Consider the following 27,418-nt stretch of genomic DNA (forward strand, 5'->3'; position numbering starts at 1 on the left):
TCCAAAGGAGTCGTCTATGTCAATGGCCTGCTGGACTGTGAATCCCGCGGGCACGCTCTGCCTCCTGCCTGGTGGAGGAGGAATGCGCTATGTGGAGCCGGGAGGGTTGCTACTGGGTGGGAGAATTCACAGACGTTCCAGGTGACTCATGTCAGGATCATTCCTTGTGCAAAGTCTGATGTAGGTGAAGATGAAGTGGTTTCTTGGTCAATAACTGCAATTTCTTTCTTTTAAAAGTCAGTGAGTTTCTTGTATAGTTTTATTACAATTGGCCCGGCTTTAATTTCATCCATCTCCATGAAAGCAAAGCACTTGGTGCTGGTGAACCTTTTTTTAGGCTTGTAGTGTTTGAATTCAAAGAAGATACCGGCACCTTTGGTTAATTTTTCAACATGCTTCTGGAGCTCAATGTCCACATTAAAATGAACATATGTATCTTCTTTTCTTGAAGCCACAGGAGTATCTTGCACAGGAGTTAAATCTATGCCATTCAGATCCTTTAGGCTAACTGTGATATAGGGATCGATGCACTGCCCCGCATCTTTCAGACTGATTTTCTCAATTCTGATGGTGAGTGACGTTATTCCTGGTTCTGACTGCAGCCTGGGTAGGAAAGTGCCAGGAACTCTAGCAAGAAAGGAATCAGGAGACCCTGCTCCAGCACCACCCTCTTCTTCATCTTCTTCAAATTCCCCATTCTCTTCTTCACCAGGTGCTAAAATTTTTCTTATGGGGACAGGCTGCACGTCAAATGGGAATTCCTTATTATATGTAATATTCTTTAGGATTGGTTCTAGCTTCTTCAGGTCCTCAAGTTTAAGTTCTTGAGACTGGACTATAAAGCTGCACTTCATAATTCCAAACATGTTGCAATTTTGCCTATGGTTTTCTTTTGTTCTTCTGTGAATTCAGAATTATTGTATTGAGCTTGGGCCTCTTTTTATCCTAATATCTGATACTCGTCTATTGCCTCCACCAGCTGGCCCCAAGAGTAGAAGTTGGCGCCTCTCCTAAAACTGGTGCCCCAGCGCTTCAGCAGACTCCATCCAGGTCACCTCCGACATGGCTGGTGCCCACTCCGACCCCTCCCGCCCCTACCCCAGCAAGGCTGGGCTCTAGGACGCCATCCTCCCCGGGACTGGCCCCGACATAAACAGGGCCAGGAGGAACCCCTACGGCCACCACCGCCACCACTGAAGAGCTGCCCAAGCCCATCTGCTCTATACTTTTCTAAGGACATCTCTGCTTAACTGCTGATGTATTTTCACTTCCCACTGGCATATAGAAATAAGCCAGTGGTATATTGCTTCCGAATTCAGGTACAAAGAGAAAATTACACTTGCCTTGACTAGACTGGACAAGTTGAAGTGAGGGGGTCAAGGCAGTCAGGGTGTAAAGCCTTTGAAAGGAAATGAACAGACACCTAGATTGGCCTCTTCGGTGGCACTACACTCAAGCAGAGAAGCTTATCAGTTTTTACAGCTCTAACTGTGCCTTCCCCCCAACCACATCTCTATTCTTTTGTCTCTACTCTCTATCTCCTCCTTCCTTGACTATCTGGCATTTTCCATATCATATGCTACAAGTCATGATAATGAAAAGTACAGCACAAGGAATACCGTCAATAATATTGTGAGATGTATGGGGATGGATGGTGACTACACTTTTTGTGGTATTGAGTAATGTATAAAATTATCAAATCACTACATTGTACACCTGAAACTCATATGACATTTAAAATAAATACAATTTTGGGACATCTGGGTGACTCAGTTGGTTAAGCATCTGCCTTCAGCTCAGGTCTTAATCCTAGGGTCCTGGGATCGAGTCCTGCATCGGGCTCCCTGCTCAGCGGGAAGTCTGCTTCTCCCTCTGCCTGCCACTCCCCTGCTTGTGCTCTCTCTCTGACAAATAAATAAAATCTTTAAAAAAATAAATACCATTCGGAAAAACATGTTTAAAGCTTGGATATGAGCATGGATGTTTGTAAAGCACAGCAACATAAAAAATACGCTCACCTTCATTTGGGTCGCTCCAGATAGCCATGGAGCAGATGGCAGGGGGCTAGCAGTTGATTTTGCTACCAAAAAACCCGGACTTGTCCATGTTTTTCATACACAAAGCTGAAGCTACCTTTTTATTCCCTTTTTTGGACGCTGCATATGGTGCTCGTATTAGCCAGATTTCACTTGAAATAATTTTTACTGGGAAGAAGGAAAGTGCACTTTTTTTTTTTTTAAACCCTATTCAGCATCCATACACACCTTCCATACTCCACCATCAGCGGCCCCGCTGGAAACTGGCATTTAATTTTGCAGTCTTACAGTCCTTTTTATGAACAATGGACATGATGAATTCCCACCTCTCTCTTTTCTTTTGTGCTAGTGTACTTTTTTTCCCTCAAACTGATGTTTGGTCTGTCCTTGATAGGCATCATGCTGGTATCACTTATAAGCCTTTCCTTCAAACAGCATTTACTGATTCGGGCATTCATTTAATTTACTTATTCCTGCATTGAGCTAAAGATTCGAAGATGAATAAAATTGTTTAAGCAGGGGCGCCTGGGTGGCTCAGTCATTAAGCATCTGCCTTCGACTCAGGTCATGATCCCAGGGTCCTGGGATCGAGCCCCGCCTCGGGCACCCTGCTCTGGTGGAAGCCTGCTTCTCCTTCTCCCACCACCCCTGCTTGTGTTCCCTCTCTTGCTGTGTCTCTTTCTGTCAAATAAATAAATAAATAAAATCTTTAAAAAAGATTGTTTAAGCAATGGAGACGAGAGTCCGAATACTGTTTTCAATGAGCACATGTGTGCAGACCCACACACACACCCGTATACATACACTAGTACTGATATAGTTTCTAAATCTCTACAAGTGATTGTTGCCTGGAAAAAAAAAAAAAAAAAAAAAAAAAGCTTTGGAAGTCCCTCCATTCCCTCGTAACTTCATTTCTAATGCTGGGACCCTCTCCAAAAGAAGTGTGATCTATCTGAACTCAAAGAGTTTACTGATCACCAGAGTTTGATTATTTCCAGTAATTATCACTTCAAACATGTTCAAGACTTCTACTGTCTTCCAAATAGTTTCCAGTTTGGTTTCAACTCTTGATGTGAGCTCATAGATATCCTGTGGTCTCTACTGAATCTGGGACATTAGCAATACCAAATATATCCTGTCTGTTCATCTGGTCCATCTTAACTTTCTCCTTGCTCTCTTTCACTGCTCTTCTGTTTTTACATAAAGTAATATTTCTTCTCCCTTTCTCTTTCCCTCCAACTTAATCAGTTATTACTCTCATAACTGAAATTTTATTATCTCCCATATTCTTCTGCCCTGCAGACAGTTACTATCTTGTGACTCTCTCTACCCTTCCATAGCCTAAGTCCTTAATATTTCCTTTTTTTAAGATTCTATTGTATTTATTTATTTGTTTGTTTATTTATTTATTTATTTGACAGAGACAGAGAGAGAGCACAAGCAGGGGGAGCGGGAGAGGGAGAAGCAGGCTCCCCACTGAGCAGGGAGCCCAACACAGGGCTCAATCCCAGGACCCCAGGATCATGACCTGAGGTGAAGGCAGATGCCCAGCCGACTGAGCCACCCAGGTGCCCCAGAGTCCTTGATATTTCAATAGTAAGGGATATACTTAGATACTTATTAACAGTGTGGGAAATGCTTACAGTCAGATTTTGGAAGATGTGACATGGATTATCAAGGCTGGTGTTGGGATGAGGTTTACCAACGAAGTCCCCATATTTATATAGCTATGCTGTTGTCTTCTGACATCTTAAAACCAGGATCATGTGAAATTCAAAAGTTCTGAGTGATTGTACCTTACATATAAAGATGTAGACTATTTCTTCTTAACCGTTTTTTTCTATTCCCTAGTCAATAATTTAGTTGGTCTTCATCTGATGTTTTAACTCTAGAGGTTTATTGTTACTCTGTAAGTGACATCCACTTTTAAAAATCACTACTGTTAATACTGTCTCTATACAGAAAACAACTTCAATAATCAAACATGGGTCTATTCAAATAAAATCTACTACCAAGATGCCAACATTGCTTAGCTAATGGTAGAAATTTTATAGGCTTCACATTAAATGATCTTAGGTCTTAGATATTTGATAAGACAAAGATTATTTTTTCACAAGAGTAGTTAAATTTTAGTCATATGCTTATTTTTCATGGGATGGAACAATTATAATTATTTAACAACCAAAAAAATACAATTTTGAAATAAGGGGCTTGCTTTTTAATTTCTTTCTCATCAATACAAAGTAATCTGGCGGGTTGGCCACAGGATAGTCTATAGCAGAAGTGAGAAAATTATTAACAAAGATTAACTGGACCACAGCTTCCCTCCTGTGTCTACATAGTGTTTCTGGCTGCTTATGCACTAGAATAGCAGAGCTGAATAGTCACAAAGGAGACCTCGAAGTCCCCAAAGACTAAACTGTTCACATCTGGCCCTTTACAATGAAACTTTTGTTGACAAGTTGGTCTAAACATGGCTTGGTCTCTTATCTTGTGTATTTGATCCTATGATAAAAATAAAATGTTGTAAGTATTATTCAAAATTTAACTCTTTAATTATAGTTATCTTTACATGTTAAAACTTATGTATACTTCTTGGGAATGCCAAAATAAACTATTTTAAAATGTAGATTTTGTATGTTACTCATGTAAATGAGGTTTCCATTTCTTTGATGATGAAGAAATTTGGGTCTGTTGTAAAATTTATAAATACAGAGTACCCACTAAGATAATCTAAAAATTGTAATTGGTTTAGACAGTCCAAAGAGATAGTATAACAGGATTTACAGAATTAAAATACCTTAAGAGAGTCTATATCCAATGGAAAAAAATCCCCCATTTTATTGGGAACCTGGAGAAGACAGTAGGTAAATTCATGTACAACCTTCTGGTAAGATTGCCAGAGGAATCAGGGTAAATTGGATGATGTTGAAACGGGGTTTGCAAATTTTGTTTTCTTGAACTGTCTGAGGAGATAGGATCTAGATGGATTCAATCCCGGCATGTGACATTCTAATATAAAAATTCTTACCTCTTGCTGTTTTAATGTATTGTCTTGGACTTTGCCATTCAGTGTTTCGATACTGAGCTGCAAATCAAGCAATGTGGTATTCAGACTTATTAACGACTTGGAGATTTCATCTATCATGTTTCCGTGTCCCTGAACTGAGGATACCAAGGTACTCAACTGGAGAAGAACATCATTAAATCTTTGATCAGTCACCAGACTAAAATTTTGGAAATGCAATGAATCCATGAGATTGGCTTCTGTATCTGAAATATATTGGATTCTCTTCTCCATGTTGCTCATTTGTTCCGTAACAGCTTCTCGAAATCTCATCTCATCTTCACTGTCATTTCCTTTTCCTGTGAGACTTTGAGATATTTCATTTGCATTAATTGGACCAACTGTGCAATTCTTCATTTCTCTCTTCAGAAGCTGTGCTGTATAGTTAAGTAAAAATAAACAGAGTCATGGCCTGTATCCTTAAATGCATACACCACTCCATACTGTATCATTCCATTCCATTCTAACATTTTGAATGCTATCTGAAACCGGGTATTTATTTTAAATATACAATGTGTGAACCACACTATGCATATTGTTGAAAGGAAGACAGCCAGCCTCCTTTTCCCACTTTACATCAGAATTGATTCCAGGATCAAGTCATTCTTTCTGAATTGCTGCTTATATGCATCTTCTGAGCCACTGCATTTAGCTTTGACAGTAAGATTATGAAGTGCATTGTATCCTACTCTTCAGGTCTGTTAGGATAAAATGAGGTAATGCTTAACACGGTATCTGAAGCAAGCATGTTGAATACATTAGCTGTTACGAAGATAAATGATGTGACAAAAACAATATGTAGTAAAAATAGAAGTATTAGTGTTATCCACCGTATGCATAAATTGTTGGCTCATCTTCCTCATCCAATCACTTAAGCTGGCAGAGAATTGTCATTTTCAGTTGACATAGGCCTATTTATTATTGGTGGGACAGGAAATTGAGCAAATAATTTTTTTTCACTTTAAAAAATATTATTTTTATAAGATTCCTCTTTACCTATTATAAAATATATATTCATAACAGAAAACCTTTAAAAGATAGGTAATAAGGAAAAATAACTTACTCTTAATTTCACCATCCTGAGTTAAAATGCTAACATTTTGGTGTATGTATATCAAATCTGTCTCTTTTTTTCACTAGCATATTATTATTACAAAAGTAATTTTAATACTTACATTGTATTATCTGTATGGATCTACCAGATTTATTTAACAGAACTCCTACACTTAATTTGTTCTGTTTTTACTAATATATCCAATGCTTTGAGAAACAATCTTTTAGGTAATTATTTCCTAAAAAAAAATCTATTAAGTTGTATTTGGGGGATATACGGAGCTGCCGATATATATTTCCAAATGGGCACATGTTTTCTAAACAAGGTAATTATCCTTCTGAAAAGATCTAGAGCAATATGTTTGGAGTTTCAAATCATGAAAAGCATAAACATTAGCTCTGCAAATAAAAATAATATGTAATTATACACAATAAAAAATGTTAAGTACCATTTTATCACTAATCAGTGATAGTTAAGATTGTTTTTCCTATCTCCCTCTATTTCTATCCATATTATTTTATCCACATATATATCACTTTTATTCATTTATTTTGAATGCATAAGATTTTTTACATTTGACCATTACTGAGCAATAAAAAGAGTAACTCTATATGGTTTAAAAATATATCTACATAAATAGCTAGCTACACCTGATACATCGGCTTTCTTAATAAAAATGATATGGCAATAGTATCAGCCTTATGGATTTTTGGGAATTAGGTGAGATAATACATAAAAGATAATTAGTTCCACCCTAAGCTCAAAGTTACCTGTTATATAAATGAGAGGCTGGTATTTACTCAGGAACAAGCTGCCTGATTCTAGAATCTAGCTCCATTCCTCAATTACTAGCTGGGGTACTCTGGGAACTCTTCTTAAGTTCCTCAAAGATTGAAAAGTAGTAACTGCTTCCAACAGTGGTGTTGGGGATGCATGAGGTAGGGATGTAAATCCCATAGCACACAGATGGCCCATAGGACAATTCTGTTCAAATTAAAGTACCTTATCCATGAAAGATATCTTAGAGAGTTTACGGTCTTCACCATCTTTACTTAAAAAGATGTTTGAGGATGGTTGCTATTGTAGGTATTATTATATCAGGAATAAGTATGAAACTATATATGCAATTAAATCCCAATTTTAAAAAGCCACATTATATCATATTTTCCTAGATTCTTTAAAATTAGCTTATTTGAATTAATACAATATTCGACAACATTTTTATATGATCCAGAGTATTATTTTATACTTCTTAATTTATTAAGGAAGTGGACAAAAAATATATTTCTTAGCTGGATCTCATCACACTTATTACATTAAGTATGGGGAGCAAGTTCTGGACTGACAGCCTCATTCAGGCATTTAATTCTATGATTTATTTATTAAGGACCTACTATGTATAGAGCACTGCTTGAGGAACTCTGGGAATGTAAAACTGGGAAAGGATTTTGACTAAAATAGAGACCCAAATTAACAATTTTTACAAAACTATTTCAAAGATGTTCCTTACAAATGTTCCCTTCATGATGATTATTGCTTTTTATAAGTAGCAGTTAAGAATCCAGGTTCTGGAGTGGAACTGCCTGGTTTAGCAATTCTTGCTCTTTCCTTTTTAATCTGTGATCTTGGGCAAATTATTCTGTCAGTGCTTCTATTTTACTAACTGTAGGACAGGATACTAACAGTCAGTGTTCAAATAATTAAATGAGCTAATATATATAAGGTGCTTATACTACTTCCTGGCATATGATAAGCATTTGATAACTTTCAGCTTTTTTGTTATTAATATTTTGGATTCGAATTCTGTGACTTATGTGTCTATATGCACAATGTTGAAAATATTGAAGGGGAATCAATAATGTTTAATATAAAAAAACTGGGGGGAGGCTGGGTGTTGCAATGACACAGTAGTTTCTGCACTTTATTAAGCATAGTGATCTACTTGCTCAACCATGTCATTTTTCTTTCCCTGGAAATAATTTCTATTTCACATGGATAAAGCAAATTTTTTTCACAGTATGGAAAGGGAAGACTTAAACTGACAAAATATCATGTGACCAAAGGTTTCCATCTGACATGGACTTCAACATAAAGTTGACAATAAAGACTACATTTTTGCTTATAGATTTACAAACACAACATGGCTTGTTTTCCCAAATCCTATATGAAAACTAATTTAATCCTAACTTTCCAAAAAACTCTTTAATTCTGTATCATAAATCTAGGTAAAGAATGCCAGAGTGCAGATCTTCAAATGCTCATTTCTTTCATTATCATTGGAAAGATGGCATTTTGTGACTTTCCTATTTCACATTTGAAAGGAGACAAACTTATGGCTTGTGTAAACCCCCAGGGAGAGAGTGATATTTGATTTCACAGTTCACATTTACTCCTTCATGTTGCTAATATCTTCTCCTGCCAAAATTTTGTATTATTTTGAGCTAAAGAATCTTCAGTATTTCAGCAACAATTATATATGCATTAATCCTAGATTGTACTTTATTGCCAGAGACATTATTATGTTGTTGTACTATGATAAGGATCCAGGAGTTTCATTAAGAGATGATAGCATATGGAGTAGCTTTCATCATTAAGAAGCATCTTTCATCATATAAGACATTTTAAATTTAAACAGAGTCTTTCTGCACATTTTATTTCATCCATCAATTCATGTTTGCCAAAACAGAGCAATTTCCATCTTTTAGGGATATATTTTGTCTTTATTTACAATTTCTTGATCTCAAGTAGAGATATGTATTGCATTTGTCTTGTTTTGGTTTTGGAAAATATTCTATCTGTAACTTAATTAAAGTTGAAAATGGACTGTCAATTGTTTATTCAAGTGTGATAGAAACAGTGAGATCTATTCCAAGTTCTGGTGACTTTGAGTGCTGATGTGACCGTATAGGATTTTAACATTTTTAACTTCTTGTCAGTCTTACTAGGTGCCTACAATAGTGTTAGGAAACAAAGCTCCCTCCCTCCTTCCCTCCCTCCCTTCCTTTTCTTTCATTCTTTCATTTTTCTTTCTAATAAAACTACTTTGGATCAGTCATTTCAACCCAACAATGAATGTGGAAACTTGGTAGTATTTTCTAATAGCCCAAAGATTTTGAGCTTGGTTAGAACCCTGAATTCTTTCCAGACTTCACTGGCCCATTCTGCACGTGCCTGTCAGATAGAAGTTGCATTCCCTGGCGTTGACTCTGTAGGCCATGGTTTGTATGAAAGGGATGGAATTTACCCAGACTCTAACTAGCTTATAGCTAATGATCCCAAGCAATGAAGCATCTTTCAATTGTGCATTTCAAATGAACATAAGCATATACATAAACAACATACAGATAATCTCAATTCATCAGGAGGTCAGCTGTGTAATGATAGACATAGCAGGTCCTTTTCCATAGATGGCTCTGGTTGGTTTGCTTGGCTGATCAGTTTCATTTGTTGTGGTGGGTTTTAGTTTTTTTTTTTTTTTTAATGGCCAAAATAGGAATTAATTTTTACCTGTGAAAATATTTTTGGGCTAAAATTATGGAAACTGTTTTGCATGTGTGTGTTTGTGTGTCTGTTTAATTGGCCAATCCCATTTTGTTCTAAAAATTCAATTACATCGGGAGAGAGTAGACCATAGAGGTTAGGAGTCAAGACTCATGGGTGGCATCTGCAGCTCTACTACTGAATAGTCTTAGTTTTCTTTTGTGGATAATGGGAATAAGTATATGTCTGCTCAAGGGTAATTGTAAAGGTATATTAAGATAATCCGTGGCATATTTATAACACCAGTGTCTGAACATAGTAAATGCCCAAAAGTGACAGCTACTGTCACAGTTGTTGTGGTTTTATTATTATTTCTTAGCAAATCTTGGCTCTTAGAATATTCCTTTAGGTTGCTTCTTCACAGAGGAGGTTTGGCCTTGTGTTTAGGAGCACTTTTCTTGTTAAGTTGATTAGTATGCACATCAAAATGTATCTGACTCCCCGTTTGTTAGAGCCTACATCCAGAAATTTTGCCAGTCAGAAAGAGGAGAGCCACGGGCATATAAATTCAAATGCCAATCAAATCCATCAAAAAGGCTACCGAGGGGAATAATATTTACAGATCTGACGGAGTTATATGCAAGCTATTCACCCCTGTGGAAACTCTCAAATCCATCCCCTCCTCAAGTTAGACTTGCCAAAGAAATATGTACTCTAAAGTGTTTTTTCTAATTTTTTTAGGTTGAGGGGATGCCATCAGGTTATTTTTAGAAATGTTTGCAATAATAGCCTTATGAAACATGTGGCCATATAAACTGGAAAGAGATTCCTGAAGTACAGGCCATTATTGGGCGAGGTCTCCTCTCGGTGAGCACTGGCAGGAATATTTCTTTCTCCTCTCAGTGCTAGGAGCAGAAGAGCTTATTTTCAAACAACTGGCTTGTTTTCTTGTTGTTTTGCTTTGTTTTAGGCATTGTGAATGTAAGTGGTCCTGCTTATATCTTTACATTGGCAACCGGAGTACTTATCATAAAATTCTTGACCCACCACAAGAAGTACATAGGACTCCAGGGGATAACATATTTTTTGGAATGGTCTAATCCATTCCATCTCACCTTTACATAGCTGTATTTTTATTTTCATCTTCTATTCTCTATTCTATTTTTATTTTTTTAAACTAATCACTTTGAAGAATCTTTTTTTTTAATTTATGAATTTGAGAAACACTTTGTAAATGCTTCTTCTTGTTTCTACAATAACTAATTCACAGGATGAGTTGCTGAGTTTCAAAACTCTAGAATACTGTACCTGCCATTATTCCGATGATGGGTATGAGAACTACAAACACAAGAAGATAAAGGACAATCAGTGCAGCTTTGAGGGACTTCAGTTTCTCTTGAAGGGTTGGGCCATTTTTAGGATCTAAAAAAACAAAAGCCCAACCTACTATTAGAAAACTTATCCTTCTTACTTAATTAACATTTTGATAATCTCCAATTCTATCATTACTACCAAGCCTGTTGGAATAAAAGGGGAATAATAAATCTGTCCCCGTTTATTCAGTAGGAAGCCAAAAGAATAGTCACAGGAAAAGCCAATACGGGCATCACTACTGATTTACTTTCCATTAACTAAACATCCATGACAAAGTTACTGTCCTCTACAACTTGTACTTGTCTCATTTGGGGACATTAGTTAGTTGACAAATTTTAATATTTTGATACATTTTAATATTCATATCAACATATTCAAACATAAATTTTATTCTGTTTCATATGGGAATATATTCGGAGTAAAAATCAGATTCTTCAAGTAACTACATAATTATGATTTTTTTCAGAGTTTAAATCCGATAAGAGACATCTGTTTTCAATAATAATGCAAATTTTCTTTTTCAATTTCATCTCAATAATTCTGTATTTGGATATCTATTATGATTTGAATACATTAAAAAAAATGAAAGAAAACTGCACACTTTGGAATGGATCAATGAAGCCCATCCTCTGGGTATTTCAGAAAATATTAATATTTTCATAGTATACATTTATTTGGAACAGTGATTCACATAATGGGATCCTAATTGTGGAAAAGTTAACTCAACGTGGACGGGAATCTTAGCAGAGGACGAAATTTTCTCTGATTAGGTGAATAAAATACCCATTAACAATTTCTTTCCAATGGCCATTACTTTCATTGCACAATAAAAAAGATTTTGTTTTCAGGTTGTAAGTTCCCAAATTAAAAATAAAAATTTAGATATTATTCGATAATGTTCTATGAGGGATTGGAAGGAAAAGGAGAGAAAATTTTTAAGTAAATATAAGACCCAAAAAAGCTAAAAAAGAGAAAGGTCTAAGGAAAAAGAAAAAGAACCACCCACAAAACAAGCAAGATGGGATATCCCTTTGCCAGGCTGAATGAGCCTGAAACTCATCAGTCATCTCCTTTATCTTTAATTTACAATCAAATCCTCTGCATTCTGCCTTTTAAGTAGCTCTCCAAAGTTCCTGTGGCCTTTTCTCTGTCCCCAATGCCTCTGTCCTCCCTCCTCAATCTCTCAACATCTTTACCTTAAACAGCTTTACTAGGATCCTTTTTCCTTTTGTCTCATCCATGCCATATTCTCTCACCCATCAATTGTGTTGTGCACAATACCCGTCATACCTTGGGGTTATGGTCTGTATTTCAGGTTTGTCTGTGTAAGAACTCATCCGTCCTGCCCCTTGCATATGCTGCTTCCTCTGACTGAAATTTCTGTGGATCCTCTTTCACCCACCCTACCCTTTTGGTGAAATGTACTCAGCCTTTAAAGGTTAGCAGAATTATATGCAACTCAATCCTGCTGCCTTAATAGACCTGTCCACATATAACCGAATAATGATTCTTTTGAGCTCCTGTAACCCTGCAAACCTCTGTTTCAGCACTATTGTGGGTTGAATTGTTTCCCCACAAAAGATACCACTGATGTCTTTAACTCCAGTTGCCTGCGAATGTGACCTTATTTGGAAGTGGAGTCTTTGCAGTATAATCAAGTTAAGATGAGGTCATACTGGATTCAGGTGGGCCGTTGTGCCATGATTGGTGTCCTTACAAGGAGAGTAGAGGACACAAAGGCACAGGAAGAAGACCATGGGAAGATGAAGGCAGAGATAGGAGTGATGCAGTTATAAGCCAAAGAGCAAGAAGAACAGGCAGGAGCAACTAGGATCTAGGAAGAGGCGGGGAAGAGCCTTGAAAGGGAGAACTGCCTTGCCGACACTGTGACTCCAGATTTCTGGCAGTCAGAACTGTAAGAGAACAAATGTTGTTGGAAGCCACCCAATTTCTGGTAATTTGCGACAGCAGCCCTAGGAGACTAATACAAGTACATACCACCCATGATTTTCAAATATCAATTAATGGTGCTAGGGGTATAGTTACTTCCAGGACTTCACCCAGTGGCTGTGAAATCAGAGGACACCATCAACACTGTGAACTAATTTAACCTGTAACAAAGCTTCCTTAGTCCAACCTAAGCTTATTTTCTATTCTGTCTCAAAAGAGGAGAAGACCTACTTGTCCACTAAGTCTTCACATTCATACACATGAAAGGTAAGTCCCAGGACTGTAATTTTACATAGTGTCACTAACTCTAAGGACAACCGTCACAGGCACCCCCCTCTTGTACTTACACAGAGGGAGCAAGGCTGTCATGGAGCGGGCATCAAACTTCACGGATTCTGAGCAGTTATCAGTGTCATCCTGTTGATCGAGAAAGCTATTCCACTGTTCCATCTTTCTGTCAGACACGTGGAAAAACACATTAGTTACACATGAAAGGTCTAGGGCCCTGTGGCATAATGTCTCAAGTTGAAATTTAAAATTAAAATTCAATTTTAGGGACGCCTGGGTGGTTCAGTCAGTTGAGCGTCTGCCTTTGGCTCAGGTCATGATCCCAGGGTCCTGGGATCAAGTTCCGCGTGGGGGGGAGTCTGCTTCTCCCTCTGCCCCTCCCCCTGCTCGTTGTCTCTCTCTCAAATAAAATCTTAAAAAAATTTAAAAATATAAAATTCAATTTTAGCAAGGGAACAAGTATGATTAATTACTTAAATTTACCTATCTGCCACATCTAGCAATATATTGTATCTACCCATGTTTTAATTTTCACACTGAAAGACAGACCTGCATGGAATCTACTCACGTATCTTTCTATGGACAAATGCATATCTGTCTTTATAGATGTGTGTCTTTTGAGAGTGAGAGGTAACATTTCTTCCTTACCTAAAAAAAAAAAAAATCTTTTCCCAAGTGACAGAAAACAACTGTGTAGCTGGAAAGAAAAATAATTTCCCTTAGAACAAATAGTTGGGCAAAATTTGGAGCAAATATTTCCTGTGATCTTTCATCAGAGGTTCTGGATAAAACAAATAGTTATGTGAAATTTGAAGCAGATATTTCCTGTGATCTTTTATCAGAGCTTCATGAGCCAGTTTTTCTTTTGCCAAGGCATCTGTTTATCACGCTAGAAAGATAAAGTCTAGTCACTAGATTGAAAGCAAAGGAAAAACTTAATTTTCCTTTTCTCTTCTTTGTATTGTTTTCTTTCAGGGCTTCCCTCATTATACATTGGTAGCATCACAAATTATGTCTTTGTAGCTTTTTAAGCAGTTATATTCTATGACATAATCTATGCCTACGTCTCTTTAAGATGCATTAGAATCCTCTGAGAGGCTTGATTAATGGGCCTCACCCCAAGAATTTCTTTTTTTTTTTTTAAAGATTTTATTTATTTATTTGAGAGAGAGAGAATGAGAGAGAAAGCACATGAGAGGGGGGAGGGTCAGAGGGAGAAGCAGACTCCCTGCCGAGCAGGAAGCCTGATGCGGGACTCGATCCAGGGACTCCAGGATCATGACCTGAGCCGAAGGCAGTCGCTTAACCAACTGAGCCACCCAGGCACCCTCACCCCAAGAATTTCTGATAATTAAGGTGGGGTTAAGAATTTGCAATTCCAACAAGCTCTCTTTTTTTTTTTTTTTTTTAAGGATTTAGTTATTTATTTATTTGAGAGAGAGAGAGCAGAGCGAGCGAGAGAGAGCATGAGAAGGGGGAGGGTAGAGGAAGACGGAGAAGCAGACTCCCCACTGACCAGGGAGCTGGACTTGGGGCTCCATCCCAGGACCCTGGGATCATGACCTAAGCCAAAGGCAGAGGCTTAACTAACTGAGCCACCCAGGCGCCCCCGCCCCCAACAAGTTCTCTAAATGATGCAGAGTGCCACCAGTCTGAGGACCACATTTTAAGAACATTTTTCAATGAGAAAAAATAATTGTAGGACTTTTTCTTGGAAACAGTTCAGTTCACTTGATTGATAAATTTAGCATAAAATCAACATCTTCTGATCATTTCTTATTTTCTCTAATGCTGAGTTAGGGATTTAGTACAGCTGAGGTTTTAACAGAGTGCACAGGCAGCTCTGGGACACCAAACTCACATCTTGTCCAGCAGATGGAGGCCAATCATTCCTCTGCAAACATTCGTCCTGCTTTGGGAAGAGGTACTGACAAGCAAGGATGTGACTAAACTTATATATATTTTAAATATTACCAAAGTGATTCTTTATTTTGCAATGACAATCTCTGTATATATATCATTCTGTAGATTGGCCATAGTTCCTGTAAATCCTATTGATCTGACTAAGGACTATCGTTAAATGATTTGGCTACTGTGGAGAAAGTGGACATAAGCGGAAAGTAAAGGACTTACATCCTTTTTTCTTAGGCAGAGACAAAGTAAAACAAATAAACAATTATCTGGGAAAATTGACCATTATAGGAAACCAAATTGGATAATTCAAATGCAGACTCTCCTGCTATTTCCCCCCTTTTAATTTATTCTATTATTTGATTTGGATGATAGCTTTACTTGCCAAGCAAAACAAACAAACAATTTTTAAAACTGAGATGACAAGAAAGCTTAGCTGAATCCATTTGAGAACTATAGTTCAAAGCAATTGGGAATATGTAGCAAAGCTGTTTATCTTTTTTTTTTTTTTTTAAAGATTTTATTTATTTATTTGACAGAGACACAGTGAGAGAGGGAACACAAGCAGGGGAAGTGGGAGAGGGAGAAGCAGGCTTCCCGCCGAGCAGGAAGCCTGATGCGGGACTCGATCCCAGAACCCTGGGATCAGGACCTGAGCCGAAGGCAGACGCTTAACAACTGAGCCACCCAGGCGCCCCAAGCTGTTTATCTTTTAACTCACAGTTTAAAAAGAATGGGGTCACACATATGGGAGGGGGGAAAAGGGGGGGACCTTAAGAGACTCTTAATGATAGAGAACAAACTGAGAGTTGATTGAGGGAGGTGGGTGGGGGTTGGGCTAGATGGGTGATGGGGAATAAGGAGGGCACTTGTGATGAGCACTGGGTGTCCTATGCGAGTGATGAACCACTAAATTCTTCTCCTGAAACCAATATTACCGTATATGTTAATAAGAATTTAAATAAAAATTTTTTAAAAATGGGCTCACAATGTATACATTTATATATACCTGCTATTAACCAGAAATCTTTTCCTTTCAGGCTGCTTACTGGTCCCTTCTCTTTGGGCATGACCATGGCTTTTGTCCTAATACTTGTGATATTATAACTCCATTTTCACTTAAATGCAAAGGAAAGATCTCTTATATTACTCAGTCTTCAAAATGGGAATATTTTTGTAAAAAAAAAAGAAACCTCTTGAATCTGATAAATCTCTCTAGACCTTGAGCCACATTAGAGGATGGACCATGTCTGTTTTCATTCGACATTCAATTAGCAGAAACTAAAGCAACTTGTATTAAAGAATATACTTAATATTTGCTGAATGAATGGACTGGATTTTTTTTTTTTTTGGTAGGATATTAGTCATATAATAGTTTTGGTTTTGTTTTTTAAACAAGATGGATGTTTGGAGATACTGTGACCAAAAAGATGTGCTTCTTCTGATAAAGAACTTCCTGGCAAATGAGTTGTGTCTATGATTCAGATTCATTCTTTCTTTTTATTTTTTCTTTCTTCCTCATCGTTGTCATCATCATCTTCTTCTTCTTTTTTCTATTCTATATTCTTACTTTTCTGGTAGATTCCTTGAGCTGAAGCAAATCTTAGGGCTGGGTGACTATGTCATGCTGTTGAGACACTGCCACTTACTCTAGCTTTTTCCTTAATAGCCCCATTTTTACTTTGTCAGGTCCAGTCAGCAGCTAGCTATGGCCACATACCATTGGAGTTCTCAGGGGAGCATTACTAGCATCGTGGTTGGAACAACTCTTTTTTGTGAAGGACTATCTTTGTTGTGGAGGATGTTTATCATCCCTGGTTGCCACCCTTTAAGTGTCAATAATATTTCCTAGTCCTTATATTACTGCTTCCCTTGCAAAAAAAAAAAAAAAAAAAAAAAAATCCAAAAACTTTATCCCCACACATTTCCAAAGACCTATTTCTCTCAGAACCACTCTTCAACATATATCCCTAATGTGGATCATTCTCAATGATCTCTCAATCCCTAATGTTAAACAATCTGATTGTTTAACATGTTTTTAATGAAGATTTGTTTTCATGAAAAAAAAAATATCTTCATGAACTTCAGCAACAATAGAGATTCCTCAAATTGTCTTTGGAGATATCTCTCAAATCATTCCCTGTGTGTTTATGTATACATATAGGACAACTGTTAAAGTCTATATGGATGCTTCTTACAGAAAACTTAAACATTTCATTATTTTAAGAGGAAAGAAAGTGGCAAATCCAGAATGATAATGTACTGATCTAATCTTGGCCTCAATAAAGCAGGATGAATGTTATTTTTATCCATATACTTGTTTAGAAGCTCCACATGTTCTTTCTACTAAATTTGTAATTTTTTAAATTTAAATTCAGTTAATTAACATATAATGTATTATTGGTTTCAGAGGTAGAGGTCAGGGATTCATCAGTCTTATATAATACCCAGTGCTCATTACATCACGTGCCCTCCTTAATGTCCATCAGCCAGTTACCCCATCCCCCCACCCCCCTTCCCTCCAGCAACCCTCAGTTTGTTTCCTAAAAGCCACAGGGTTAAAGGAGTTTTCTTGGAAGAAAGAATGAATTCTACTTTTTTTTTTTTTTTAAAGGTGGCTCTAGAATGCTAGATGCTACACCATGAAAACAAACAAAAAATAGATGGTATTAGGATTATTTCCAATCAATGACTTTAAGATGGAAATACCTATCCCTTCATGTAGGCCAATCCAACAAATTCCTACTGTGTCATTATATCAAGTACTGAGCAAGTCACTAGCATGTCAAGATCAATGTGCACAGAATATTCACAACTCCCAAAGATCTTACACATTAATACGGAAGAGTAAAATCTTTATAATCACCTGACAGTGATGTGTATGTGTGTGTGTGTGTGTGTGTGTGTGTGTACATACACAAAGCACAGACATAGTCTAAAAGGGAGTAATTAATTATTTGAGCAAGGGGGTGGTCAAGGAGGAAACAGAACAGATGATGCCTTTATCAAAGTTTTGTCCCAGGGATGGAAAAGCTATTAAAGGGCATGAGGGCATGGACGGCATGGGGACTAAAGTGGATCAGCATTACAGAAGCAGCAGCTCAGGGCAGAGGGCCCAGCAGACAAGGCCAGAAGAGCATGTAGCTGGAGGCATTCTATTCATCAACTTTTTTTTTTTTTTTTTAAGATTTTATTTATTTGTCAGAGAGAGAGAGTGAGAGAGAGCAAGCACAAGCAGGGGGAGCGGTAGAGAGAGAAGCAGGCTCGGGACCCCGATGCGGCACTCCATCCCAGGACCCTGGGATCATGACCTGAGCTGAAGGCAGACGCTTAATCAACTGAGCCACCCAGGTGCCCCTCTTCTTTTATTTTTCTGATTGCATACATTTACCTGGCTGTCACAACCTACCCAAAATATAATATTGAGGAAATACCTATACAAATTAAGTAAAAAATTATTCTTTACTTTGGCAGTAGTGACCTGGTTTATATTACTAGCGACAAAATATACACTGTCCATTAAATATTTTACTTATTTCCCTTTCACCCTGAAGTAGAGATGAGGCTCAATTTTGCTTTTCTTTAGGCCTCTAAGCTTTGATCTATCTTTTATGGGCTTATGCAGATGATAAACATGGTGCAAGTTATTGGATTTCAAACTATAGTTTCTCTGGGTAGATTTATTAAAACTTTGAAAAAGACAAACGGACTAGCCTAACTGACCATATCTGGACTATATAAAACCCGAGAGGTACAGAGGCCTGGCAGGGAGATGAACACTAAAATCTGTTGAATGGAATGATGAGTGTAAAACATTCCCTTCTGGCTACACTGGTACACCAGGGAAAGTCTTGTTTGTTTTCTGGGGCAGCGTATCAGAGAGGCTGGTGAATCATCAACTGTATGAAACATGGGTATATGCTTTTCCAGAAGAAATGTTTAAAAAAAGCTGCTTAGGTTAATCACAGATGGTGCTGTCATAAGACTGCTGGTATTTTCTGTCATTATTTTCTTTTGTTTTTAGATGCCATCCTCCGTCTGAGAATCTCATCTACTTCTATGGCTTGGGATATTATCTGCATACTGACCAAACCAATATATCCAGCTCAGATCTCAAGTCGCAGAGTCAGATTTTTTAAATAATACAACTAGTTACAATGGTGTATTTTCCACATTGACCTAACTTTTCCTTTCCCAGAATTTTTGATGTTGGCGTATCATCCATTCATATTAGTCTATCATTATTATAATCATTTATTTATTATTATCTTCTATGTATTGTGTACTGGGGCTTACATGATGCAGTCAGACATATAGATGGCTATATATTTGTAATACAGAGGTGGTAGCAAAGCATCATCACCCAAACCAGAAGCCAGGGCTTTATTCTAGATTACTGTCACCCACAAGACCCATATCTGACTGCAAAGCAACTCCTGACTTCCCAGGACACTTTCCTGCCTCTCTACCTCGATTTTTGGATTTCAGCTCCTTTTTATCTACCCTAGGCATGCATCTTGGTTAGTAGCATAGGGTCGGCAATTAAGGGGAGAATCCAATGGCATTGGGAAAGAGGAACAAATTAAAAGAATTGATGAACCAGCACAAAAACGTAGCACTTTAACAAAGAATAGGATAAAAAAATCAGAATAGAAAATATTTTTCAGGAAAAAAAATATAAGGGACATAAACTTGACAACCAACATACTGAGTGGCAAAGTAGAGGAAGAAGAGCTAGTACTAAAGATAAGAAAGAACCTTTGAGACCATGATAGAAAAACAAGTCAGGGCCACAGAAAGGAAACAAGAATTTCAGGATGTACAAGGACATTCATAACCTGCCACATGGAATTTGAGCTGTTTTAGTTGTACGGTAGAGGCAGAAGCAGACTTGAAAGGTCCAAAAGCAGTAAATGTCTAAAAATGAAAGGTGCTGACAGTATACCAGAAGTCTGGTCATGTTCATGCTCTTCTGCTGAGAAGGGACTGAAGATTGCACTAAGATAGTCTTTATCTCCTGCCCAGACCTCTCCAGACCTGTATATGCAACTGCCTAATAACATCACTACTTGGATTTTTGAGTATGGCCCCAACCCAGGGTCTTCCCTTGTCCCCTCACCTTCTCTCATCCTTCTGTCATCACATCTTGTTGGTTTGTTTTCAAATCCTCTAGAGAAACTGACTGCTTCTCATCACCTCTGCTATAACCATCCTTGTTCGAGCCCCATGATCTTGCTCACCTGGACTATTTTGATAGCCCCCCTACTGGTCATACCACTCCTCTGCTCAGAACTCATGAAAATCTCATCTCACTCAGGTCCTGACTAAAACCTCACTGTTTCAGACCTTTCTTGAGCATCAGATTTAAAATTATCACCTCGCTTACATCCTCTTCTCCTTCCCGGTTGGATTTATTCCCACAAAATTTATCACCAACTAACATGAAAAACGATTTCCTTATTTATCTTGTCTATTTCTTTTAAAGATTTTATTTATTTACTTGACAGAGAGAGAGAGATAGTGAGAGAGGGAACACAAGCAGGGGGAGTGGGAGAGGGAGAAGCAGGCTTCCCACTGAGCAGGGAGCCCGAAGCGGGGCTCGATCCCAGGACCCTGAGATCATGACCTGAGCTGAAGGCAGACGCTTAACGACTGAGCCACCCACACGCCGCATTTATCTTGTCTATTATCTGTCCCCTTTGCCCCAGTAAGACCCAGGATTCAGGAATTTTTTCCTCTCTTTGGTTCAATAAGCAGAAAGTTCCTGGCACTTAGCAGGTGCTCATCATATACACAAATGCATTACAAGAAGTTACATAAATAAATGAAAGACAATTATTTTCTGCAAGATGATTAGTTTTCATATTTGATGTTATGCCTCAAGAAAAGTTCATTATTTCACTCATGTGGAACTTTTAAAAGTCCTTTTGTTATGCATCATGAAATAAAAGGTTTGTCTCTGAATTGTGCATAAACTGAAACAAAAAATTTCACCCCCAATGTTCTCACTTTACCTCAATGTCATTTATTAGACTTACCATATTACTTTAGTTCTTCACACTGATTATTATCATTGTAATTTTTTAGTCATATTAGAGAACATACACATGCAAAGTTTTGTCAGCAGCCAGTGAACAATTCAAACAATTCAAATGTGTCTTTAAATGTCATTTCTGAAGAGAAAAAGTAACCTCACATTTAGTTACAATTCCTATCAAATGTAAATGCATGAAAAAAGGGTTGTGAAATCTTTTGAGTTTGTATAATCCATTAAAAGCTTGTTCTCATGAGAAGTGAAACACATCTCTGCAATATCAGCTTTTTATAAAGTGGGTGAAAAGTTTACAGAAGCTACAACAGAAAAACCATAATGAAAGTGTTTCAATGTTAACCTGTTTGGAAACATACCCTTCAGTTTTTCCTGCTCTTATTATAAAAATATTGTAACAATATGAAAGATAAGTTGGGTCAGATGGGAGAAGATATTTGCAAATCATATTATCTGATAAGGGATTAATATTCGAAGTATAAAAAGAACTCATACAACTCAACACCAAAAAAAAAAAAAAAAACCAAAACAAAAAAAACCACCACACAAAAACAAGAACAATTGGATTAAAAAAAGAGGGGGGGGCAGGGGAACTGAATAAACATTTTCCAAAAGAAGACATTCAGATGAGCAATGGACACATGAAAACAATCTCAACATCACTAATTATTAGGAAAATGCAAATCAAAACCACACTGAGATATCACCTCATACTTGTTAGGATGACTAGTAATAAGACAAGAAAAGAAATAACAAGTGCTGGCAAGGATGTGGAGTAAAGGGAACACTGTGCACTGTTGGTGGGAGTGTAAATTGGTTCAAGCACCATGGAAAGCAGTATGGAGGTTCCTCAAAAAATTAAAAATAGAAATATCATATGATCCAGCATTTCCACCTCTGGGTGTTTATCTGAAGAAAATGAAAACACTAATTCGAAAAGATATATGCACCACTTTGTTCACTGTAATTACAATAGCAGAGATATGTAAGCAACCTAAGTGTCCATCAATAGATAAATGGATAAAGATGTACTTCTTTTATATATTATATATATATATATAAAAATGTATAATGGAATATTACTCAGCCATAAAAAATAATGAAATATTACCATTTGTGGCAACATGGGATAGAACTAGAGGATATTATGCTCAGTGAAATAAGTCATACAGAGAAAGACAAATACCACAATTTCACAAAACAAATAAACAAGCAATAAACAAAACAGAAACAGACTCATAAATACAGAGAACAAGCCAATAGTTGCCAGAGGGGAAGGGAACAGGGGGGTGGGTAAAATAGGTGAAGGGGATTAAGAGGTATAAACTTCCAGTATAAAATAAGTCACTAGGGATGTAAAGTACAGCATAGGGAATACAGTCAATACTGTAATAATTTTGTATGATGACAGATGGTAACTAGACTTATCATGGTGATCGTTCTGTAATGTACATAAATGCCAAATCATTATATTGTATACCTGAAACCAATATAATGTTGTATGTCAACTGTACCTATACTTCAATAAAAAAAAAAAAATTCTGTCATCCCATCACCTTTACATAAGAAAAAACACCTTCATTTTTCAGATGAAATTTCAGTCTTTGTACATATGTATCCATGTTACATAGTTGATACCATGGTGTATATTACCATCTGGTCTTATATATTTCCCTTAAAATCATATCAATATTTTTATACTTCAAATGATCTTTTTCTTCAAATTTAAACCTATGGGCCAAATAATAATTCATCAAATGTATCTACCCTACTTATGTAGTCATTTTCCTATAATGTAATTTTTAAGAAATTTTTTCCTTCTCTTTTGGAGGGCAGTGTTTTACTAATATAGATGATGATGTTATAAATATTTTCTTTTTTTATTCAAAATTTAATTTTTTTTATTTTATGTTAGTCACCATACAGTACATCATTAGTTTTTGATGTAGTGTTCCATGATTCATTGTTTGCGTATAACACCCAGTGCTCCATGCAATACCTCCTTAATACCCATCACTTTGCTAACCCAGCCCCCCACCCCCTCCCCTCTAAAACCCTCAGTTTGTTTCTCAGAGTCCATAGTCTCTCATGATTCATCTCCCCCTCCAATTTCCCCTCCTTCATTTTTCCCTTCCTTCTCCTAATGTCCTCCATGCTATTCCTTATGTTCCACAAGTAAGTGAAACCATATGATAATTGACTTTCTCTGCTTGACTTATTTCACTTAGCATAATCTCCTCCAGTCCCATCCATGTTGATGTGAAAGTTGGGTATTCATCCTTCCTGATGGCTGAGTAATATTCCATTGTATATATGAACCACATCTTCTTTATCCATTCATCTGTTGAAGGGCATCTCAGCTCTTCCCACAGTTTGGCTATTGTGGACATTGCTGCTATGAACATTGGGGTGCATATGGCCCTTCTTTTCCCTACATCTGTGTCTTTGGGATAAATACCCAGTAGTGCAATTGCTGGGTCATAGGGTAGCTCTATTTTTAATTTTATGAGGCACCTCCACACTGTTTTCCAAAGTGGCTGTACCAACTTGCATTCCCACCAACAGTATAAAAGGGTTCCCCTTTCTCCACAACCTCTCCAACATTTGCTGTTTCTTGCCCTGTCCATTTTTGCCATTCTAACTGGTGTAAGGTGGTTATCTGCGGTTTTGATTTGAATTTCCCTGATGGCTAATGACAATGAACATTTTTTCATGTGTCTGTTAGCCATTTGTATGTCTTCTTTGGAAAAGTGTCTGTTCATGTCTTCTGCCCATTTATTGACTTTGATTATTTGTTTTTGGGGTGTTGAGTTTGAGAAGTTCTTTATAGATCTTGGATATCAGCCCTTTGTCTGTAGTGTCATTTGCAAAAATCCTTTCCCCATTCCATGGGTTGCCTTTTTGTTTTGTTGACTGTTTCTTCTGCTGTGCAGAAGCTTTTTATCTTGATGATGCTCTGTGGCCACCTGGTCCCAGAGTTTGCCCCTTAAGCCCCTGTGTTCTGTTTGAGCCCTGTTATCAGTCCCTTCCCGACCCTCGGCCACCACTCTCCAAGCTATCGGTGGTCCCCAGGAGCAGGATGCTTTTGCACTGGGGTATTACTTTCCAAAGGCTAGCTTCTGGCGGTCCCCCCCCCCCATTCTGTTTATCCTCCAACACCTCTCCAAGCAATCACAACTCCATCTTTCGTACCTCTCAACTGATGATCCTCTGCCCCCGTAGAGATCCAGACTTATAATCTTATCTCTCAGGCTGATTTCATGGTTGTTCAGAGTGGCTTGGTAGATATCTAGCTAAATTCAGGGGACCAGTTGAAATGGAGTCCCCCAGTCCTCTGTCATCTTGCCTCCCAATATTTTCATAATTTAGTTTTTTTCTTTTAAATATTTCTTTAGGATAATTCACTATATGTTGAACTACCAGGTGAAAGAAAAATTATCTTAAACTTCCTGGTATCTACTGCCTGACTACTCTTTAAAAAGATCATACAAATTTACAAAGATTCCAGTCATATATGAATATGGCAGTTTTAAGCCAAATTAACCATTATTCAGTAATAATATTTATTTTAGAATCATTTAGATTTTGATAGGAGTTCAATGATATCTCAAGGTGGCTTTTATTTGTCTTATTTACTATTAGTGTGGGAGAGATAGTTCATGTAATTATTTTTTATTATTATATATTTATTTTTCTTCTTAGGTTTTTGTTTATTCATATCAATTGCTTGTACATCCCCAGTGGAACTTCCTTTATATGGATATGAATAAAGTCTTTATATGTAATATATATTTAATGTACATTCTTTTCTTCTAAGGTGTTCCCCATTCAGATTTATTATCAAACCCTTAATTTTATCTTTAAGATTTTGGGTAAATAAGAACTCTGTAACCTTTCTTATTATTTAAAAACAAAAACTCTGATTTTGTATGAAAAGTCAAAAATATATATGAACGAGAATAGAATTAATGTATTTGTAAAACCAATAGCTCTATACTTGAGGAATATATCCATAAAAGGGATTAAGGTGAGAATGGAAATATCCATATTGTGCCTGATGCCACTGATGCTCATCCTGGGTAGTGAATTCACCCCTGAACTGGAAGTCTACGTCTGAATACTGGTTGTGCCGTTTCGTAGCTCTGTGACCATTAGCAAATATTTCAATTTATTTGATTGCACTTCCTTTATATATGTAAAATAGGATTATAAGATCGGTCTAAGAATTATTAAGAAAACGTATTATTTTTATAAATTGCCCGGTACACAGGTAACCATCAGTAAATAATTATTTTTAAGTACCATTTTTTTTTTTTATATGGACTTTTCTTCTTTTTACCCTCACAGACTCTCCATGAGGCATACAGCAGTATTTTCTCCATTTTACAAGGCTAGGAAACTAAGACCCATAATGTTTAAATAACTAGTTAATGTTACACAACTAGGAAGTAGGGAGGCTTGGATCTAAATATAGGCACTGTACTTGCAGAATATTAGCTCCTAAATACTGCATAAAACATTTACAATCACAGTTCTGTGACTTTTCTATTACTATTCTCACATGGCTAATGAGAATGCTAACCCCCATTTTATGCTGTGTAAATCTCAACCCATTCTTCAAGATGAACCTAAATTTAAACATCTCCATGAAGACCTTCTCAAACCCTTTGCCCCTAAGTAATTCTGGCCCCTCCTACATTCCCAGAGTAGTTATCTATAGCACTCTTACAACTAGTTAAGGTGCTTAAATTATATTATGCCTATTTGCCTTAGATCATGAACTTCCTGCAGATAGACCATATTCTATTTTTCTGATCCCTTCCCTATGTCTAGTTCAGCCAAGTGCTTAGAGTAAATATCCAAGCAATATTTGTTATATAAGCAAATACAGGTAATAATAGGTATTATATGACAAGTAAGGAAATGAGACTAATTAAAATAGCCTCAATCATATTTTGAATAAGGTCAATAATTCTTTTAAAAATATGGACAGTTAAATGCCCAAAATTTCTTGCTAGTTTAACCTACAAAGTATTTAGTATATTCCATATATATTTATGCACACACACACATTTTTTTCACTCACAGAAAACCTAGCAGAAATCTCTATTTTTTATCATTGAAACAACCAGACCAAATTATTAGTGATAGGATAAGAAATTCTACCAAAAATTATCGATTATATATATAGAAACATATATGTATAAACATATATACATACATGTTTATACATCTCACCTATCACACAAACACACAAACACACACAGACACAGAGCAGACACATATAATCAATAGAAGCAATTTTGGAAAAACATTTAAAAACTTATTTTACCGTTTGTCCTAAAGACAGCAGCACTGATTTATCCACTTCTCTCTCTTTACAGTTGAGACCTAAAATCTTTATCACATAGTATTTCAGCATCTGGTCCATGAAGAAAGGAAATGACACATTTGTGTGCTGAAAATTTTTCTTAACAATGCATTTTAATAGTACTCTCATCAGTGCACAAGTTTGCGAAATCTACATTTGTAAGATAACTCGTTCCTCTTCCCATTTAGGACATTACAAAAGAAAAGAGAAGTAAAATGAAAAAGAAACAAAGGGTTATTGTAACAGGGTCCATGATGTGCGTCGGATTAATTTTTCCCTTTTTGTAAAATCTGGATGCCTTCTATAACATCCTCATTTTCTATTATTATCTCTTTATCTTCTATTAATCCTAATTACCTTCTCTTTCATATTCTACATTGAGAGAAGACTCAAGCCCACTCATCTCTAGCTTCAAACACAACACACATGAGGGAAAGATATGGATACCTACTAAGTAAAAGTAATAATCCGATAATGCTCACTTCTCAGCTCTATCTAGACTTATGTTAACGTTATTTATAGATCTCTTTTGAGCACTTAACAATTTGTTGATCTCCCCAGGAGTGTAGTGAAGGAAAGAGGTCTCAGGCATGGGGTTTGAGGAAAAAAGTTCCTTCACCTTCTACCACCCTGTCAGAATTTACACTTTGCATCTCATTTAATCACATTCAAATTCCAGTTGAGACACACAAAAAAAACATACATTAATGAACTAATTTAGATCTAATTCTTCTGGGGGAGACTGTTGATGTTTCATAGAAACTTCTTGGTTTTCCAAACAGGGAAGGATCATACTTCCTATAAAGAGACTGCCAAAACAGTCTTGCCATGATGCCCA

General features: G+C 36.9%; 1 protein-coding gene and 1 pseudogene across 3 annotated transcripts in view; both read right to left on the bottom strand.

Annotated features, from left to right (window-relative positions):
• MSR1 (macrophage scavenger receptor 1) overlaps window positions 1-26,659 on the bottom strand; it is an 89,452-nt gene extending 62,793 nt beyond the window's left edge. Inside the window, exons 1-4 of one of the 3 annotated variants that reach the window (XM_032413583.1) lie at window positions 26,542-26,659; window positions 13,309-13,411; window positions 10,946-11,059; window positions 5,068-5,480 (exon numbers count right to left, since the gene is read on the bottom strand). In XM_032413583.1, the coding sequence (XP_032269474.1) occupies window positions 5,068-5,480; window positions 10,946-11,059; window positions 13,309-13,411; window positions 26,542-26,640 (729 nt within the window). In that variant the 5' untranslated portion in view covers window positions 26,641-26,659. Of the gene's footprint in view, window positions 1-5,067; window positions 5,481-10,945; window positions 11,060-13,308; window positions 13,416-26,541 lie in introns of all 3 variants that reach the window. The other 2 variants (XM_032413584.1, XM_032413585.1) reach the window with 2 other exon arrangements.
• Window positions 158-2,281, bottom strand: LOC116637690 (annotated as a pseudogene).
• Window positions 26,660-27,418: the final 759 nt, after the last annotated feature.

Source organism: Phoca vitulina, unplaced genomic scaffold (assembly GCF_004348235.1).
Source record: "Phoca vitulina isolate PV1807 unplaced genomic scaffold, GSC_HSeal_1.0 scaffold15, whole genome shotgun sequence".
Lineage (NCBI taxonomy): Eukaryota > Metazoa > Chordata > Mammalia > Carnivora > Phocidae > Phoca > Phoca vitulina.